At 42.8% G+C, this 18,788-nt stretch overlaps 1 protein-coding gene across 3 annotated transcripts in view; it reads left to right on the forward strand.

Annotated features, from left to right (window-relative positions):
* slx4ip (SLX4 interacting protein) overlaps positions 1–18,754 on the forward strand; it is a 32,036-nt gene extending 13,282 nt beyond the window's left edge. For 2 of the 3 annotated variants that reach the window (XM_034152692.1, XM_034152693.1), the window contains exons 5-8: positions 6,624–6,701; positions 8,579–8,667; positions 16,524–16,630; positions 16,714–18,754. In XM_034152692.1, the coding sequence (XP_034008583.1) occupies positions 6,624–6,701; positions 8,579–8,667; positions 16,524–16,630; positions 16,714–17,479 (1,040 nt within the window). In that variant the 3' untranslated portion in view covers positions 17,480–18,754. Of the gene's footprint in view, positions 1–1,875; positions 2,020–6,623; positions 6,702–8,578; positions 8,668–16,523; positions 16,631–16,713 lie in introns of those variants that run through there. The other variant, XM_034152694.1, reaches the window with a different exon arrangement.
* Positions 18,755–18,788: the final 34 nt, after the last annotated feature.

An 18,788-nucleotide genomic window follows, 5' to 3' on the forward strand; every position in this document is an offset into this window, starting at 1 on the left:
ACTGCTGCCATACCGTATATGCCTTGTGTGGTCAGGAAAAGGTCACCCTAAAATAGCATTTAACAAAAGCAACACAGTTTTATTTGTTCAGGGCCTTTGCTCGCACAAGATCTATTGCCTTGCAGAACTCAAGTCAATTCAACACATCTTTTATTTGCATGGCCTTACCTGCTTTGTATCATCAGTCCCCGGTAGCAAAACCTCAGATAGAATTGCCATGTGTGCCTAGTTCACCTATTTGGAGTTATAAACATAGGCTAGCAGATTTGCAAAAGCCCAGCAGCCTGGTTCCAATGAGACCCTGATCTTGGATTTTAAAGTCACAGTGCAGTCCAAAAACTGATCTGCACAACATTAAACTAGAGGAGCACATTTTAAAATAAGCAGTTTGCATCCTCCTCATTCTGAATGCTCTTAAATATAAACAGTGGCAGCACTTATAGAGATTTGTGGCCTCTTGGGCTAATTAAGATATAATGATGATTAAATATGACATTTTGTATTGTGACTGCATCTCTCTCATCAGATTATGTTTCTGAGAAATGGATTCTTTCCCTCGATAATTGCTCTGTGCTCCAAAATGCTCCCCACCACTTTAGTCACATGCTGCATTATGGGTTGGCCTGAGCTACCATGCTGCGGCGTATTTTGTAACTGCGATGAAGGGGTCACCCAAGTGTTAAATTGAACACTCATGTGCAAATATTGTTTCAGGTGGACGTTGTGCAGGATGATAAGGCACAGTGCTCCGCTACGGCCGTAGTTACAGTTACACACAGAGAGTGATGTCCTTCCAGGAAAGCCCCCACTTGCATATGGGTAACTTCCTCAAGCTCTCTCATCCTCCTCCACTCCACCTCTCTCTCTCGCTCTAAGCCCCGACTCTCCACCCACACTTGAGGACAGAGGGAGGGGGTCCACATCAAAGCGGAGATGTCAAAAGAGCAGGATTTTCAGGCACTGATGTCTGACTGTCCTGCTGATTCAACTCCTGTTCATAAAGGGGTTTGCGTGGGAATTGCAGTTCGCCTGACACACAGCCACTACATTTACATGCATGCTAAAAACGTGGTTAATAGGAGGAATCAGGTTACCGCTGGAAAACCGAGAAGGTCTTTACATGCACTGCAATAACCAGGTTACTGTAAAACCTGCTTTTACATGAAGCTAGTGGATACTCAGATGTATTTCCTTCTCATTGCCCTCTTTGAAGCAGTTTTGGCAGAATTTAAGTGTATTAATAAGATGGTGCACAATTGATAGTAGTTGCAGCCTGAAGAGTTATTTTTTCTTTGGTGGAAACATTAGAGTAACTTTTCCCTATGCACATAAACATCCATTTGAACCATCTTATTTAGCATTTTGTATTAATTTAGTTTAATTTAAGTTAGTTTTAGACATGTTATTATCTTTCCCTCCATATTTGGTCATGCCGCTGTGCCATGATTATATTGATGTAAAAAGTCCCATCATGCACGGCAAATAAATGGGTTTCCTTAACTGTTGAAACACCCTTTCACATACTCTAAAAAAAACTTGGATGGTTACAAACCAAATCTCATTCTCCTGTCCTATGCCCATTACTTCCAGGACACATACGTTTTTGCGAAATCCTCACTATTTAAATGACTTCCAAATCACCTGTCCTTGCAGCCATTTTTAGATTCTTTGTTCACCTTGGGGGCATGTAATAAGCACATGTCTTCCATAAATGATAGCTAACATGGAGTGAGTAATTGATAAACTAGCTGTGGTCAGCCTAATGCACGGACAGAACGTTTAATGATCTCCTGAAATTCTCATGGAGTCCTGCAGGAGTCACAACAGCATGGGCTGTTGGAATGCGGATGGCGAGAAGAAGAAGGCTGTGTTTGCTATGGCTGTTTTTAATGATCTCCTCAGGATATAACTGAAGTTAATGAAGTCTGTTCCATGGGGGCTTACCTTTGACCCTGCTCTGAGAGTTTCTCACCCCTTTCTGTTCCCTTTTACAGTCCTCGTCACTCTGGATGCCTTTTGGTTTGTTGACTTTTCTTTCCTCTCATTGTTTTCCCAGGAAGCGGTGAAAGCTGCAGGGATGTGTGTGTGCATATGTGTGTGTGTGTCTCGATAGTACAGTATTCTAGCCTTGGCACCAGCACTGTGGAGTCTGTCTTTTTTCCGCAGTTGTTCTGTGGTATATTACAAGATGGTATAACTATCTCAATACAAGTGGTTTCGATATTATCTACCACATTTCTGAAAACATGGCGTGCTGGCTTGTTTACTGTTTGATTTGACCTTGTCATAATATTGTTGTTCATCGGGTTTCAAAACAATTAAGCATGGCCATCTTCTCTTGCAGGAAGTACAAAAGAAATCCTTTAAAGTCTCCACTCTGCAGATTTGAGTATTGCACCACTGTGGGCCACAGTTGCCACAGAAAGGGGCCACTCATTCCCAGAGGAGGCACTAGCAAACTGTTTGTGAGAGAGAAACATGAATGCAAGCTTAGCACGAGAGGACCCGGGCAGAGGGCCAAGAGCAACTCTGCGCTGTGCAGGACGTTATTAAGTTGGAGCAACAGCTGATGTCTCGGGCCATGGCGTTGCACTGGTTCCCAACTCTGTGTCCAGACGTCCCTGTCAGACTTGTCCTGGGAATTGGCTAGCTTGGCCCACCAGGGAAACCAAGGGGAATACTTGTAAAGCCAAACATGAAGTCAAAGAGTCTAAGGAACAAAGATCTAAGCTTCTGAAAATATAGAAAGCCATGATTGTTCAATGAATGATGCTTCCCTTCTGAACCAAGAATGGGCAGAGAAAACACAACAGAGATTCAGATCTGCATTCCTCTCTGGTTAGACATCCAGAACTGGCGATAGATGAGGACTGCTTCCCTATTTTAAGAATAATAGAATATCTGAAGTTCTTTCCAATAAAGGAATGCTGCTATTGTTAACTACAAACATGTTCAGCATAGCATACAGCGTGTTTATGCAATTTTCCTTTGGGATCAATTAACCATTCTATTTAAAGCTTGTTGACTTATCCTACATAATTTGTGAACATCACTTATTAAGGGACAGACTTCCAAAGACCCTAACTCTAAAGACAATTTAGTGAGAGCTACTCCAATAGCATTTATACACATGAATCAAACAAACGACAACCATGTGTCTCCTGGTTCAAAACGTCCACTTTGTACTGTATAGTCCACAAGAATGACTCATCTTTTGGTTGTTTGGCCATGTAAATCTACTGATTTCAATCCAACATATTTTTTACTTGCCGAAGATCTGACTTAAGCCCCCAAAGCCCCCCAAACAAACAAAAACTAAAGACGTCTGCATAAGAAGTCTGGAAGACCTCCACTAGTAAAATAACCAATATGTCAGCGGCTTATGCAAAATATTTGCAACCCAAATACTGTTTTAGTGGTATGTTTTATGTTTATTTGCTCTATGGACAAAAAGACAACTACTATCAATTATACATTGATGAACCCGCTGAAATTAAAGGGGCCCTATTATGCTAATTTTCAGGTTCATAAATGTTTATGCCTCTGGGACATGTTTCCATGCTTTAATGTTCAAAAAGCTCTTTATTTGTCTCATACTGCCTGTGCTGCAGCACCTCTTTTCACCCTCTGTCTGAAACCAGAGCCCAGTCTGCTCTGATTGGTCAGCTGGCCAGCTCTGTCTTGATTGGTCAACTGCTAACAGAGTTCCCGCCCCTTAGCCTGTCACGTACAATGTGTTGGAGCGTTAGCCACTATAAGCTGGAGTGTTACATATTGATGTCATGCTTTTACAGAAGTAAACAAAGGACTACAATCGAGGCGTTTCAGGCGGGGGGGGGGGTGTTTAGGATGTCAGCCTTTGCAGACCACAAAAACACAACACACTACAGGAAAGGGTAAACCCAACAAAATATAATACGGCCCATTTAAAGCTAAGTCAGAACTCTGTCTCTATTCTTGCTATGCAATTATCTTGAACTGTATCAACTTCACTGCCATGTTCGAATAGTCACGATTATCCTGATAACGGAAATGTACAATCAATGATTCCTATAAATATCTATTATTCACCAAAATATGTCTCATTACTTATTTGTCTCTTCAAAGCTGAGTGAATGCTTTGACTTGGCGTGCCCTGGCGTATAAATCAGTCCCTGATTATTTTTGCTAGAATGAAAAATAATGGAGCAGAGAAGGAATCTAACACTGACCTTTAATTTGATGGATTAGATTTTGTTCCGTCTCTTGAGGGACTTTATATGTTCACACATCTTGACTAAGCTGTCCAACTTGTGGATTTAGCTGAAGGCTGAATCTTTACTTAAGAGCTTTTGAGGATCAGATGTGTTCCCATAGGTGTAGCCTGTCACCTAGGTTCCAATTGAATTTAATAGTTTTGGAAAAATATTGATCGTAATTGCTTAGTATCATAGTAACAAACCGGTATCCATATTTCAAAGGCACTTTGATCTCTCGATTTAGTTTTATTTCAACTGGTATTAACTTTAATTATAAGGATTTATTCCTACTTGAAAGATGGAGCTCGGTTTGTTGAATCGAATTACTGATGTATTCATTTATGTATTATTGTTTTATTCGCTACTCTAAGATGTGTTTGCTAGTGAAATGATCCTAGTTCCTGATTCATCCACAAACACTATGAAAAAGAAAGCCATGGTGGGCCGTTAAATCACTGTCCAGCGTATACCTGTGGCAGTTTTGTGACACACTGTCTCTGTAATTACATGTCATTATCCAAAGAATCCCAAGACGGTTTCTTTTTGAAGACGATAATGAAATGCTTTGAATTGGTGCTGAGATGACATCAGCCAGCGGGCCAGGAGGAATGTTAATGAAGACCCCCTCACACAACGCTGTTACCCTGCAGTCTGCCCTGAGTGTTGTACAGTAACAATACGTGTGGGACATACAGTATTTGTCATTTTATTTACGAGTTTCTGTCAGTGTTTTTGCAGACGGGTGAAAACCTCCCCAATTACAAAATGTCAGCCTTTCAAAGCCTCGTTTTTTGCTCAATGACAGTTCATATTTGACATTATCCAGGGAGTTCTGAAAGAGCCTCGAGTGCAGGAGGTCAGGATTTTTCTCTAACTATGGAAGATGTGTAATCCTTTAATTGACCTTAAAATACCGAAAATCCCCATAGTTAGCACTTAGGGAGGTTTCCACACAGCAACAGCTACATAACAAAGCCAGACAAATAAACACGAGAGCAGTAATGCTCGAATCAAAGAGGATAAAACATTACAATTATTTTAAGGAGAAGAAGGAAATGGTACCAAGAAGGTACAAAAGGGTAGGCAGCCACTGTCAGTTTCCCAGAACTGTTGTTCTGTTTACAAGGAACAACTGCATAGCGTGTTTGCTCGACCCTCGCTTTAAATCAACAAATCCTTACCAGATGAGGCAACAGGCCTGTGATTCTGCCTCGCACTTCTTACATACCATGACAAACATTCCATGACAAATGGAGCAGAGGTGGTTTCTCTGTTTGTCCCAAACTGGGAGGTCAGCTGGATTAACACAGAGTAAATATTTTCTTACTGTAGGGATGAGTCAGATGCTTCAAAAGTATGGCCCTTAGATTGAGCATGAGATTAAGATTGGCAGGACATTAGAAGAACATATTTTAAAGGTCCCATGACATGGCCATTTCTACTGATCATAATTCCATTGTTGAGGTCTACTAGAATAGATTTACATTGTTCAATGTTCCAAAATCACATTGGTTTTCTCATACAGCATCTCTGTATAGCATGTGTATTCACTCTCTGTCCTAAACGGCTTGTTGGAGCTCCTGCCCCCCACTGTGCTCTGATTGGTCAGCTCGCCCACTCTGTTCTGATGAGTCCACCACCGTTACAGCTGAACATCAGTGTTTATGTGTTACAATGGCGTTTGTTAGCAACCAGAAAGTGACACCAGTAATGACAAACAGATGAGAATGCTGCGTGGGGTCTGGGTGCCGTGTTGGCGGGACGTTGCGGGGCTCGCTGCTCCGCCCTTTGAGGCTCGAGGAGCGGACAGAGTGAGCTGTATTACTGGTGTCGTTTCCTGGTTGCTGCGTGGGGTCTGCGAGACAGCGAGACACAGTGAAAATGGAAAAAGAAAAATCTCCAACGAGGCGTTCTGGGGCAGCATAGACAGGTCTTTTCTGTGTTAGAGTTTTACTCACTACAGGGTGTACTTTGAGGGTTTGTGACTTTGCAGACCGTTTACATGCATAAAAAGCTACATAACACACAAGGGGACGGGTAATAACCGGAAAAGCATGTCATGGGACCTTTAAGTATATAGAGTTTATAGTACAATAATGTGTAATAATGAGCATAGGTTTTTGTGTTAAAGCAGTAGAACTGCTTTATCCCTGAAGTGTTGACCTAAGTTTGAGTCTGACATTTTTGCAGCCCAAGAGCCCAATCTCATCATATAAAGTGCTTTCAATCGGAATTCAAATATTTACATAGTGTGTCCTTTGATTTACTCCTTAAACTACTTTATATTTAAGCCTTGGAAACACTGTCACATGCACAGGAGTTTTTCTAATGTGTCTTTCTGCTAGTTTTTACTCTTAACTGTGTTTCTGTTTTGTTTTTTTATAGGAAAAAGTTTCCACCTGGTTGCAAATTTTCTGAAACGGCACTTCAACCTCAGATGTATCGTGAAGCAGCTCTATGGGGGTATGTAACCTACATGTTCCATGTTTTAAAGTATCAACTCCCAGTTATATGAATCAGAAATAGACGTCTCAAAGGCACATACTCAGCCACATTTCCCACAGAACGAGTAAGTCATCAGTGGTTTACATGTTGATTTTTCTCCCCCTCACTTGTTTTTATGTCCTGTCCCTACCTGCTCGGGGTGTTGTTGAGAACAGGCAGCCATTAAGTGGTTCCCTCGAGAGGCTACTGAGAGTGGGAGAGAGAGAACGATTGGAGGGCTGTCTATGGAGGGCAGTGAGAATCTATCTGCATGGCCCATCTAGTGCCTGTGACCCTTGGCCACCTTTTCATGGGACCAACATGGCTCCCTTCCTGTCAGTAAAGTTAATATCTGTTCCCTGGGGGCCTGAATGTTGAGGCAGCACTGACCTGCTGCAGACTGAGATGACGGCTTCTCTCAGCAGGTCCGTTACGCATCGAATTAGATCCCGTCTCCTGGGGTCAAAGGTTGTGTAATTCAGTCCTCTGAGTTAGCTGTACAGAGTGGTCAGGCCATCATATATTATACAGATGGTTAAAAAGGTTTTATTCTGATAGTTATACATGGCAAAATGGTATGCTTTGAATCAGGTTAGGAAGACTACTTGGTTAAAACACAATCTAATACTATAATTAGCCGGTCAGAATGCAGTGGTATTTTCTGATTAACTACTTTTTTTTATTTCACCCTACAACACAAACATTCCAACAATGTTTCTACTCTTAGTTGAGCAAAATCTGTCCCAAGCTGTCCATTAGGGGAGCAGCCAGAAGGTCATTTATTCCATTCGGGGACATAATATTCTTAGTAAATGTCGTGGCAATCTGCCTGTTGTTTTATGAGATATCAATTGAGTACTTTCTAAACTTTCACTAGTGTAAGTCTAAAGAAATGCTTGTGGAATATCCTCTGAGCACACATTTGCTCAGTAAATGTCTTTTTCTGAGAGTTGTAGGTCTTTCAAATATTTATTTTACAGTTTACATGTGTAGATGTGTGGCCTGATAGTGGACATGGAATTCATCTTCAGAGGCCAAGATTTGTTCCTACTATTTTTTGTTTGGTAATCTGGCAAGTTATAGTAATAATTGACATCCAAACCTCCCACCAACAAAGTCATCCTTTTCAAATACTGCACACCAGTTGTGTTTACATTATACAGGTGTTTGTATGCAAGTTTATAGCCTGCTTATTAACCAACGTTTGTGTCTTGGCTGTGTTTATTAACGGCTGATCCACACAAGTGAAACAAGACCAATGTATTAAATAATGGCCACTGAGGAGGAATATGAGCTTTTACGGACTAATACCCCACAGCTGTAAACTCTTTGAACAGAGGGTGGTAAGCTCTGTGGATCAAGAATGCAAATGGAGAATATTGTAAGATTGTGCCAACGCTCCTGTTATTTGTTCTAGCAGGAAGTTACTTTTTTGTCAATATTCTTTTTTATTGAGCCCGCGAGAAACACATGGTGATGCAGAAGACAGAGTAATGTTACAAACGTTCTGGATTGCTTACGGACAGTTTGATTTATTATCATGATATACTGCGTGTAATAGTATTGTTGATGTAAATGGTCTCTGCCTTTGAAGCCGATGGAATAGTCTTATAACTCCCAAGAGCCGTTGTTAACATAACATTTTGTGATATTTCATGCTGCTTACGCGGCTAATAAAGCTCAACAGTTATCTCTGAGCTGCCATTCTCTCCTTGGTCTGAGCTGAATACTTGGTGTTTGTAGATGTACATTTAAACCTTCACCACAATTCCCTCCGTCTGACTTTGACTCATAATTAGAGGTGAGCCCATGTTATTAACTAGCATGGTCTGTGTTGTTTCTTTGCCTGCCTTCAGATATGCGTGTGTTTCCTGAACGCTATGTAGTGTGTGTGAGCTGCCCGGAGGATACCTCAGCGCACCATGGAAACCCGAGCCTGGCCGCGGTGAGTGCTGTTTATACTCCTCTATTTCCTCTTCCAGTCGCCTGGCGAAAAGTCCTGCATGGGCCTGTGTGTTATTATAGGGATGTGTTGCCAAATTGTGCTCTCTATTTAACATGTGCTGCTGATCCTCGTTACGTGAGGCGTGGAGGGAGGGGGGGGGGGCTATAGTGCGGAGGAAGGAGATGATGGCAGGGGGATGGAAAAAGTGAGGTGGGGTCCAACGATGCAGAGTCATCACTTCTTCAAAAAGTCACTGCTCTCAAATTCTGCCAATTCACCCGAGCAGTACAATTTGGGTTGTTTTTTTTGTCAAGCGCAAATGTGGGTTGTTGCAAACCTCAACATTAATGGGTCGTCAAAAATATAGCCAAAACTAATTTAGCTCTTGGGAAAATCAAGACAGATCTACAACTTTTATCCAACCTCATTGTTGCAAAATGCAGTCAATGTTTACATTGTCAGAACATGTAATTTATATTTTAAAGAAATCTGAATTTTGTCTACCCTTTAACCACAGGACGTTTTTAAACACATAGTTTGATATACACTAAATATAGTGCATCATTAACACATGATTTAACCCGTTTTAAAGCATATCACTCATGGCTCGAGTAAACACTCTTCATTTTTAAATAAATGTACATTTTTACAGTAGATTCAGGTCATGTGATTGTGTGCAGTTGACTCTCATGTGCCTTGATCGATTAGTTTCAGATGAAGGTGGGTTCAGTTGGTCATTTTCATGTAGGAATTCACACTGTATATATTTTGATGTACTGTCATAAGACCTTTTATTGTACATGAGTTCCTTTTGGTCCATTCATATTATGGACAACTCTCCTTTGGCCAGTGCTCACTTGATCTCAAACTCCCAGGATTATTATGGGAAATGGTGGAGGAGCCTCTCACCTTGGCACTCACATCAAGGACAGACATCTCTCCCATCACATCCCATGATCAGCGGCCTGCTGTTTTTCTTTTGCTATTGTTTCCCTTTGATAGGTCTCTGCACTATCCACAGTTTGGCTTCCAATGAAAGCAGTGATTGTAATATTTTTAGTGGAGCAGCAGTCGTCAGTGAAAAGTTCAGATTGTGTAACCAATTTTCCAGTTCAAGGAGGCATTGCTGTCGATTGCGTTCCTCTCCTCAGGATGTGGTTCTCCGGGCTCATACAGTACGAGCAGAGGGAATTGGAGGGTGGGAGTCCTGTGGTGGAGCTCTCACTAGCCCAGCTTCGAATGTGGTTTGTAAAGGGAAAGATACCAGACAGCAGGGCGAACGGTTTTCACATGACAAAAACAATCATTTGTTTACATCGTTTGCTCCGTTCCAATTTGTCAGAAACTTCAGTCTTGGCATTTTCAGTGTTGCCAAGAAAGTAAAAAAAAAAGAAGAATGTATGCAGTGAGTCACGACCTTTATATATACAGTCTATGGTCACGACTGATGTAAGGCTTAATAATGTTGCCATCTAAAAATAATGGAGCCTTTGGAGTTCTATGTCAAAGTGTCAATGTGTAAAAAAATACATTTTATTCCACAACTTCTGACAGCACTAACCTGCTAGTCCCAAAAATATGCCGCATTCCCTGTATTTAGCTGTGTTTCGGTTTTGTTGTGAGGATTCATTTTGTGTGACTTGCTGAACAAAAATCCTTAACCACAGTGGAAATGTAGCCTCATGAAATTAGCACTTCTCATAGGGTCAGGGGGTTATGTTGTGAGGGAACCAAGGTGACATGATGGATGACCCTTTGTCCTGTCAAAACCAACATCTCAGTCACACACTTCATCATACTGTAGTCCTGTGGGCTGTTATTAGTCATGTTTTCAGCGGTGGATCTGTTAGAAGAGGAAATGGTGATATTTAGTCATTTCCATTAGCGTAGGGGGGGGAAGATGTATTATAGATTTCCAAAACTTAGAGTCAAAACCAAAATACAAAAAATGTAAATATTGTGTGCTGATTAACCACATCTCAATAAATGTGAATGGGCTTGCTCATAGTGACAATTTTCACCCAAATGTGCCGTTCCCAACAACTCTACAAAGTGTTAGCTCATCTGTTTGGTTTGACATCAACTTTACTTTTAGATTAAATCTCACAGCTCTCATCAACAACATGTCCAGCAGGCTCAGGCATCTTTATTCAACAAAAAGCTCTGATAACCACACCAAACATACACACCAAGCACCAAACAGACACATTTAGTGACTAGCAGGTTATCTTATTCGAACATGTAGTAGCAGGAGCTTGTGGGAAAAGCAACAGATCTAAAAGGGGAATCACGTTTAAGATTGCTAACTTGCTAAAATGCTAAACATCAATTTAAATATTGATAGTATGTCAATTGTTTTTGCTGCCCCAAGTGATCAAGTTCAGCTTGAGGTATGCTCGGAACAAGCTCGTTCTTGCGACATGTCGCACAACCTCGTCTGAAGGCATGAACATGTAAAGCTGTTCCAAACTGCCACACCTGAACCTGGTGTGAACAGTTCTCTGACAGTCTGTACTGGAAGGCATTTACAGTGCTACACTAAGCACACAAGAACAAATTAAAGAATTAGTTGTATAAACAATGAAACAAAACAAAAAACTGTTTAAGAGAAGAATTCAATCCCTGTTTATTTTCTAAACTTCAGGCACCTGGCCAATCACGATGAAGACGGTGTGAATGTCAGGTTGGAAAGTTGAAGAAATTGTTGGACGCACTTCAGTTTAAGCATGTGTACACCTGTAATTCATGACTATCATGTCTGGAGATGTTGAGTCACCTCATACAGTGTTGCCAGTAATTGTTATTTAAAATATTAAGAGATTACTATAACACTTAAACATCCTACACCTAGAACTCACTGTTCCTCTGCAGAGGTAGGGCCTTTTTAAAACAACTATATTTTCATGGGAAGCAAACAAAATCTCATAGACAACGTTTGTCTTCTTCTTGACATGTTAAGATTCTAATCCCTCATAATAATCTTGCTCCTATTGTGAGTCAGCACCAACAGCGAGGAGGGCAGCATGGGAAGGAAGAGCTAGTGTTTAGGATTGTGGCCGATGTTTTGTAGTCAGGCACAGAGTGGGCAGCCGAGGTGAGTGGCGTGCTGTGCCGCAGAAGTTTGGATCAAAGGCAGAGCAGATGTGTTTCCAGTCCCCCCCTCTTCTGAGCCGTGGACGAGCCTGTGTGTTTACTCATGACCTCAGCACGTCTCTGTTCTTCAACAGCTAGCAGCAGAGCGTTCCCAAGCCTCCACTGTCTCTCTTCTCAAGGCCCAACACACGGCTGGGATCTCTTTACACAGTCCCTTCATTCCTCCCTGTCTTAGGCTGCTTTCATTGATTGATTAATTGAAGAGTTAACAGCTTGTCTTAATCCTTAAACATGGGTGGATCCAAAAAACGTCTGTCATTGTACAGGGATAAGAACCGTGCTCTTTTTTTAGTCAAGTATGTGCTCATGCATGTTTGTTGACTTTGTTTCAGGGAAGATGTGGTGAGCTTAGACAAACAGGGCATGTTTCCCTCAGTGGGAGCAGGGTGGGAGGAGGGGGGGGGGGGGGGATTCACGAACATCTCTGCAGGAGGTATATCGTCCCCGGAAGTTCAATAGTGTTGTTGTTTCTTGGTGCCAGTTTAAGGATTTTGTATACTTAGTTGTGCCATCATACAGCTGTGCAGAGGCTTTTCTGTGAAAGGAAGAATTCCGTTTTTACATCTCGATTCCTTTAGGGATTCAAACATTTCAAGTGGTGAGAATCATATTCTTGACAGACGAGTGAATAACTGCCTTTATAGGAAGGCATCTCGCTGGCTTTGTGTGTGTTGGGTGAGATCAGACACACACACATTAGAGTAATCCAAAAACAAACAATCCCCTGTGGCAGATCACAAGCAAATGTGAGTTGATGGTTCATCGGACCTTTTCATGCTGAGCTGCTTTCTGACTTTTGATCTTGTTTTTTTCCTCTGGTAGTTCCCATGTTTGACATTTGAACAGCGGGACCTCTTTGCAAAACCCATTGGATAAAGTAAAAAAATGCACGGTTGTCAAGCTGAAAAAAGTCTTTACTGATTATACAGAGCGAACCTCTATGTATGTCAGAGTAGCTTAAGATACCGAATAAGTGATGTCTTTGGATACCAAGAGGGGTTTTGTCATCCTATGCAGCAGTGAAGTATTTTAGACTATTTAGCCATATCAGGTCATTACTTTCAAGTGCAGCTGCCTTAGAAGATAGCCAGCTTAATCGTCCGATCTGTGTTCCTCCTTATCTTGGATGGTTGAGGAGAAACTGTTCATTCCCTGTGTTTTATGGAGCCTGTAGCCGGTTATCTTTTTGAAGTTGTTTCCAGGAGTCGTCCAGAGTTGGGGAGAGCTCTGAGAATCAGTCCTGGTATCCTTTTTAAAACCTAATGATTCACTCTCCCTGCCCCCCCCTTGCCCTTTTTGCCAGGCTTATCTCCGTCTGATCTGACATCCAGATGTGCCGTCTCGCTGCAGCTCCCGTGGTGGAGCCGTGTTGTTCTGGAGGCTCCGGGGCCGGGGGGGGGGGGGGGGCATCGTCGGTCCGCTCTATGTGTTGCATCACGAGTGTTTTGCAGCCTCGTGTGGGGGCGAGCAGACGGGCTGGCGGTCGGGGGGGTTACACCCTGGTTGCTGAGGGAGAAGTGGTGGTAGAAGTTGTTATTTACCACCATCCCTCCCCCTCCCTTTTCACGGGCCGCGCTCCAGCTATTGGGAGTCTGCATCATTCCGTACCAGATTAGGCCACCTCGGTTCCCACACAATACTTACTGTTTTATCCACAGAGCTTGTGATAATTATAATGTTGTTCATGCACCGGATTACTCCCCCTCTCTCCTCCCTCCTTCTCTCCATATTTAATCCCTCTACTTTCTTCTGTAGTTGCTATACACAGAATATCCGACCCCTGGTGATAATAATTCATGCATCATTTCTCTCTGTCTCGCTTTTCATCTTTCTCCTTCCATGTCTAACCCACCTCTTCCTCTCTTCATGCTTCTTCCTCTCCATCACTCTGTCCTCTCTCTCTGTCTTTCTCTCTCTGCTCGTTTGAAGTCGTGCCGACAGGAACAGAACAGGCACAGAACTTTCCCAGAGAACCTCCCCTTGGTTTTTGTTGATTTTTCTTTCAAGTTCATTTTCAAACGGCATTTATTCATATTAAACCGACGGAAATACATATCAAGGCCTTGCAATGCAAATGATGGCACCCACGTCTTTCTCACAATTGTTGTCGGGGTGGGTGTGTGTGCACGCAAGCAAAGGCACGTTTTTATGTGTCACTGTCCCAAATCCAAGGCGAGCTGCATTTGGATATAAGGGAGCGTAAAGAGGCTCTGCCCACACTCTGTAGCACACTCTGTCTCTGCACAAAGAGCAGCCTGTGGAGGACTTCCTGTGAGAGGATTCTTGAGTTTGTGGGCATGCTGGAGAGACTGTTGGGGTCAGACGATATGACTCCTGGGGGTGCCTCTCCTTTTGTTGCACTCCCCTATAAACTCTCCCTTTCTCTAATTCCTTCTGTAGTATCTTGTCCCCTGTTCTTTCTCGTCCCCGCCTACCTCCCTGTTGCCCAGCCTCCTTATCCACTCCCCCTCCTCCCTCCCTCTGGCCTCTTATTCCATCCGCCGCACCACAGACCAGAGTGTAGCTACGTCTCAACACCCCGAGCAAAGCCACAACGCCCCAGCCTGCCCGTACAGCTTGGGACGATTACTACTTCCTCGTTGTCATTGGTATCGTGACATGAGGAAGTAGACATTAAGGATTTTTTTAAGGCAGCTGGTGGAGGACAGAGTTTGCCAAATTCCCTCGACGTACAGACTAGTGCACATTGATCATTTTACCAACCAGTTTATGGAATAGTAATGATTTGAAAGAATGGCTGATATTACATAAACATAGTGAACATAACCTTGGTAGAATCAGACAGAAGTTTTTGGTTGTATTTTCCCAATGCAAAAGTCGACTGAGTCTTTTTAGCCCCGCTCCATGGACGGCAATCTGTCTGTCAGGCCCATACTGAAATATTTTAACAACTACTGAAGGATTGTTATTTAATTTGGTGCGGGCATCCATAGTGATGAGAGGATGAATCGTAATGACTGACCTTTCATCAAGTGCACCAGCAGGTCAAATCTTTCATTCAAGTGAAATACCTCAAACTGTATGGATTGGCTCAAAGACATTCGTGGTTCCAAGAGGATGGATTGTACTGACTTATCTCATCCCCTTGCTTTCTCTAGCTTCACAATGAGGTTCACATTTGTGTTATAGAGTGAAATATCTCGACAACTATGGGATAGATTGCCTTGAAACATGCTCATGAGTTCATTCCTCCCTCAGGATGAATTGTGATAGCTGTGGTTATCACTTTATTTATCAGCTAATGTGATCATCATGTCCAAATGTGTCCATTACTTTGGTTTATGACCAAATACCTGCAACAATTGCATTTCTATCAGCCTTAAAAATAACAGGTGCCTATTGCTGATTAGCATTTGTTAAACATGGTAAATATCATGCCTGCTAAACATCAGCATAAAGCATTGTCAATTGGGACTAGGTAGTAGTAGTAACAAATATCACAATACCTTTGAAAAGATGACTCGATCGATTTTGTAGGATTGACTATTAGTAGTTGCATAACATGCAGTTTATATACACAATGAGCTTTTGTTAAAAAATCTAATATGTACATAACTTTGCTCTGATGAAGTCTTTAAAACCAGGAAAACACTTACTTATCTAGTCTCACATCGAGATATCAATATGAAATCGATATATTGCCCAGTCCTAATTCAACACTTAGCTCGAAGCACTGCTGTGCCTTATTGCAGTCTGATGGAGATAGTTTATCAAGTGTCACTCTGATCATTTCGCCTTTCAGCTGTATGCTGCTTATCCAAGTTAAACAAATGTAGTCCAAACCAAATCTACTCTGATATTCTCCCTCCAATTTTAATGCAATTATTTCATAATAAATGTGCGTGCTCTCAGCCTTTAAGTTCTGCTCAATTTCCCACCAGCCTCTCTCGTTCCCTCATAAAACCAGAGTCTGTTCTGGGTCAGCCAAGGAGAGGACCTGTGATTAACCTTCATTAGCGACCTGTTGAGGGCACACGTTAGTGAGATGCAATCTCTGGCCAGTTCTCTGTTCTGCCTCAGAGGGTCCCCTCCGTAAGTGGGTGTATTGAACTTTGAACCTGCAACTCAAAGTGCTGCTACAGTCTACTAACCACAAGGCAATGTTCCCTACTTTTTGATTTTCTGTCCTCATAGTGGCTTTTTACTTTTAAACGTCTCAATTCCATCATCCTTTCTGTGATCGATGTTTTAACCTTTCAAAATGGTTTCACCGTTTTGTAACCCTGCCTCAGGCTGAGAGCATCATTCCAAACACAGACAGCAGACCATGAAACACACGTCACTCCACGACAAGCCAGTGATTATTTCCCAAAGCCTTGAAGGTGGTTTCTTTGGACAGTGTTACGTGGGGGCTAATTATTTGTGCCAGCTGGGCGGTTACGAAGTGTCTTTAAAGGCATCACAGAAAACATTCCTGTTGTACTGTATCATAGGTCAAGAACTAAAGTGGCCGCACTATTTGGAATTCAGTCAGAAGAGGATCGATTTATATGAAATATCTGTTTATGATATTGGATTATTTTTGTTAATTGTAATTATTATAGTTTTACAGCAGTGAGTGAATGTTTTTGTATGTCCGACAATCCCAGATGATGACAGCAGTCAGCTGTGGAGCCAAACATTTCCAGGGGATGCCAGGAATAATATTTTCTGTTTACACCGTTTCTGTTTGTCCTCTCTAGACTGAGCTGAGCGAACAAAGCCACTCGGAGTATTTTTCCAGAGTGGGAGAAACCCTAGAGCCTTCAAACATCCCCACGAAAACAAAGAAGACTGTGCTTCAAAAGATGTGAGTATGATCTAATGCAAAACTTTCCAACCCCGGCAGTCAGAGAGGACACTTTAATATCCTCTTGTCCTTTCATTCCTCAGAGCCAAACAAGCTGGTGTCCAGCGAGAGCTCCATGCTTCCAGTGCGGGGGGGGGACAGCAGGTTGACCAGGGAGACTGTCCCCAAAACCCAAGAGGGGAGATTAAAGCTGGAGACTCAGAATCAAGCCCAAAAGAGACCAGCTGTGGTCAGAAGACCCTCCCAGAGGCAGACCACATGGTGCCTTGCCCCAGTGCCTTAAATGAAGCTGAGGCTCAGATTGGGACAACTCAAGACCGGGGCCTGACCCAGGATCAGCAGACCGGGAACAGTCCTCCAGACGGCATTAACCCAACCGGAGCCTCTGAAATCAGTCAGGAGACGAGAAAGAGCAAGAGGAGCAAGCCAAGCGACTCAGGGGAAGACCCTCACCCACAGAGGGCCAAGAGGACGTGCCTTGAAAGACCTCCAGCCACAACTCCTCACGAGTGCTCCACACAAACATCCAGGCATGACCTTCCTCCTCTGCTGCCGCCCCTTCCTCCTGCCGAAGCCAACGCAGAGTCCAAGGCTTTCCCAGTCTCCGGGCGCACCAAAACCACAGTGGAAGTAGAGCTGCTTACTCCAGGGAAACGGGCCCAGAGGCCCCCCCTCACAAGCAATAACACGGCACAGACAAACCAAAACAGGCTGGCCGCAAGTCTGAGGGGCCTATCTGTCAAGCCTGCATCCTCGTGCTCCTCTATTAGTTCCAGATCCACACTCGCAGCGGAGGGGAATGAAAATGTGCCCAGAACCTCGAGATTACGGCGACTGAAGAGGTCCTGAGGGGGACGGGGACGAATACAGTAAAGATGCCTGACGCCACGGAGATAGAGATGATATTGTGTCAGGCTACATGTTTACCTCACATGATGTGCATTTGTACACGTGTCACATTTTCACCACAATACATATTGGTTTCGTGCGCGCACACACACACACACACACACAAATGCTGAAGACATTAAGGCATTTGTTACATGAGCATTTGAGTTACACTTTGTCAAATACTTGAAACAGACTTTTTTCTCTCCACCCATAAGTAGTGGTGGTCAAGTAAGGCTTGCAAATGAAAGTCAAAAAAACCTTTAATTGGAGTTTAGATTTGGTTTTGTGTTAAAGATTGGGGATTTCAGACAGGCAGGAGCCATGCAGTACGTCATGGCTCTCCGTCTCGAACGCTGGCTCCTACGTGTCTGAAAACTGTCCACTTTCCCCGCTGAAGCTCTGCTGTGATGGATGGCTGTTTCCAGATTTATTTCATCACCTCATTCTCAAAAATCACTTATGTAGTTAGATTGCATTCATACACAATTTACAGTTATTAGTTGCTAAGCACCTGAAATGTATCTCTAAATGTGAGGGTATTATGTAGCTTTTATATTGAACCAAATAAGTGTGGGTATATTAGTAATATTAGTGGTTTTATTTGGGAGTAGCAGGTCATCTCTGGTAATGCAGGTTACATTTTTAGCTGCTGTCAACACCCCTTAATCCTGATTTATTTGGAGTTTCCTGGAAAGACATTTTGCGTTAAATAAATATGCAAACAAGTCACTACTTTACTGGAAGCAGCGAGAAACAACATGAAGATTTCTGCACGTTCTTTCCTTCCCACCCTGTGCAGACTGGCTGATCCGCAGTGATGTTCCTAACAAACCAGTGTTTCTCTGGATCAGGGGGTGTAACCTGAGATGAGTTCTTTCTCAAGAGCCAAATCTGTTCTTATCAAGACAGACAACATGGTGGATTAGTGAAAGTGACCCGTCTGTTTTAACTCCTTACATGGTTTAACGTTGTTCTCTAGAGGTGTTGATAATCTCTCACTTTAGATTTAATCCTTTTAAAAGCGATTCTGCAGAAAAATGGAATCAGTTTGACTTCACAGGCCTGCTAGTTTAAAAAGGTTTTAGTTAAGTCCGCTGCTCTAACCACACCAACAAGGGCCACATTGTATGAGGAGCATGAGGAGCTGGGGTATTTTTGTCTCCAGGATCGACCTAATGCGAGCATGACTTGCTCCAACATAATTAGCTGTAAACACATTTGGACAGAGTCTCCGATGCGTCTCCGGCAGCGGTTCCCACGGCAGCGG

The sequence above is a fragment of the Trematomus bernacchii genome, unplaced genomic scaffold, assembly GCF_902827165.1.
Source record: "Trematomus bernacchii unplaced genomic scaffold, fTreBer1.1, whole genome shotgun sequence".
NCBI classification, from domain to species: domain Eukaryota; kingdom Metazoa; phylum Chordata; class Actinopteri; order Perciformes; family Nototheniidae; genus Trematomus; species Trematomus bernacchii.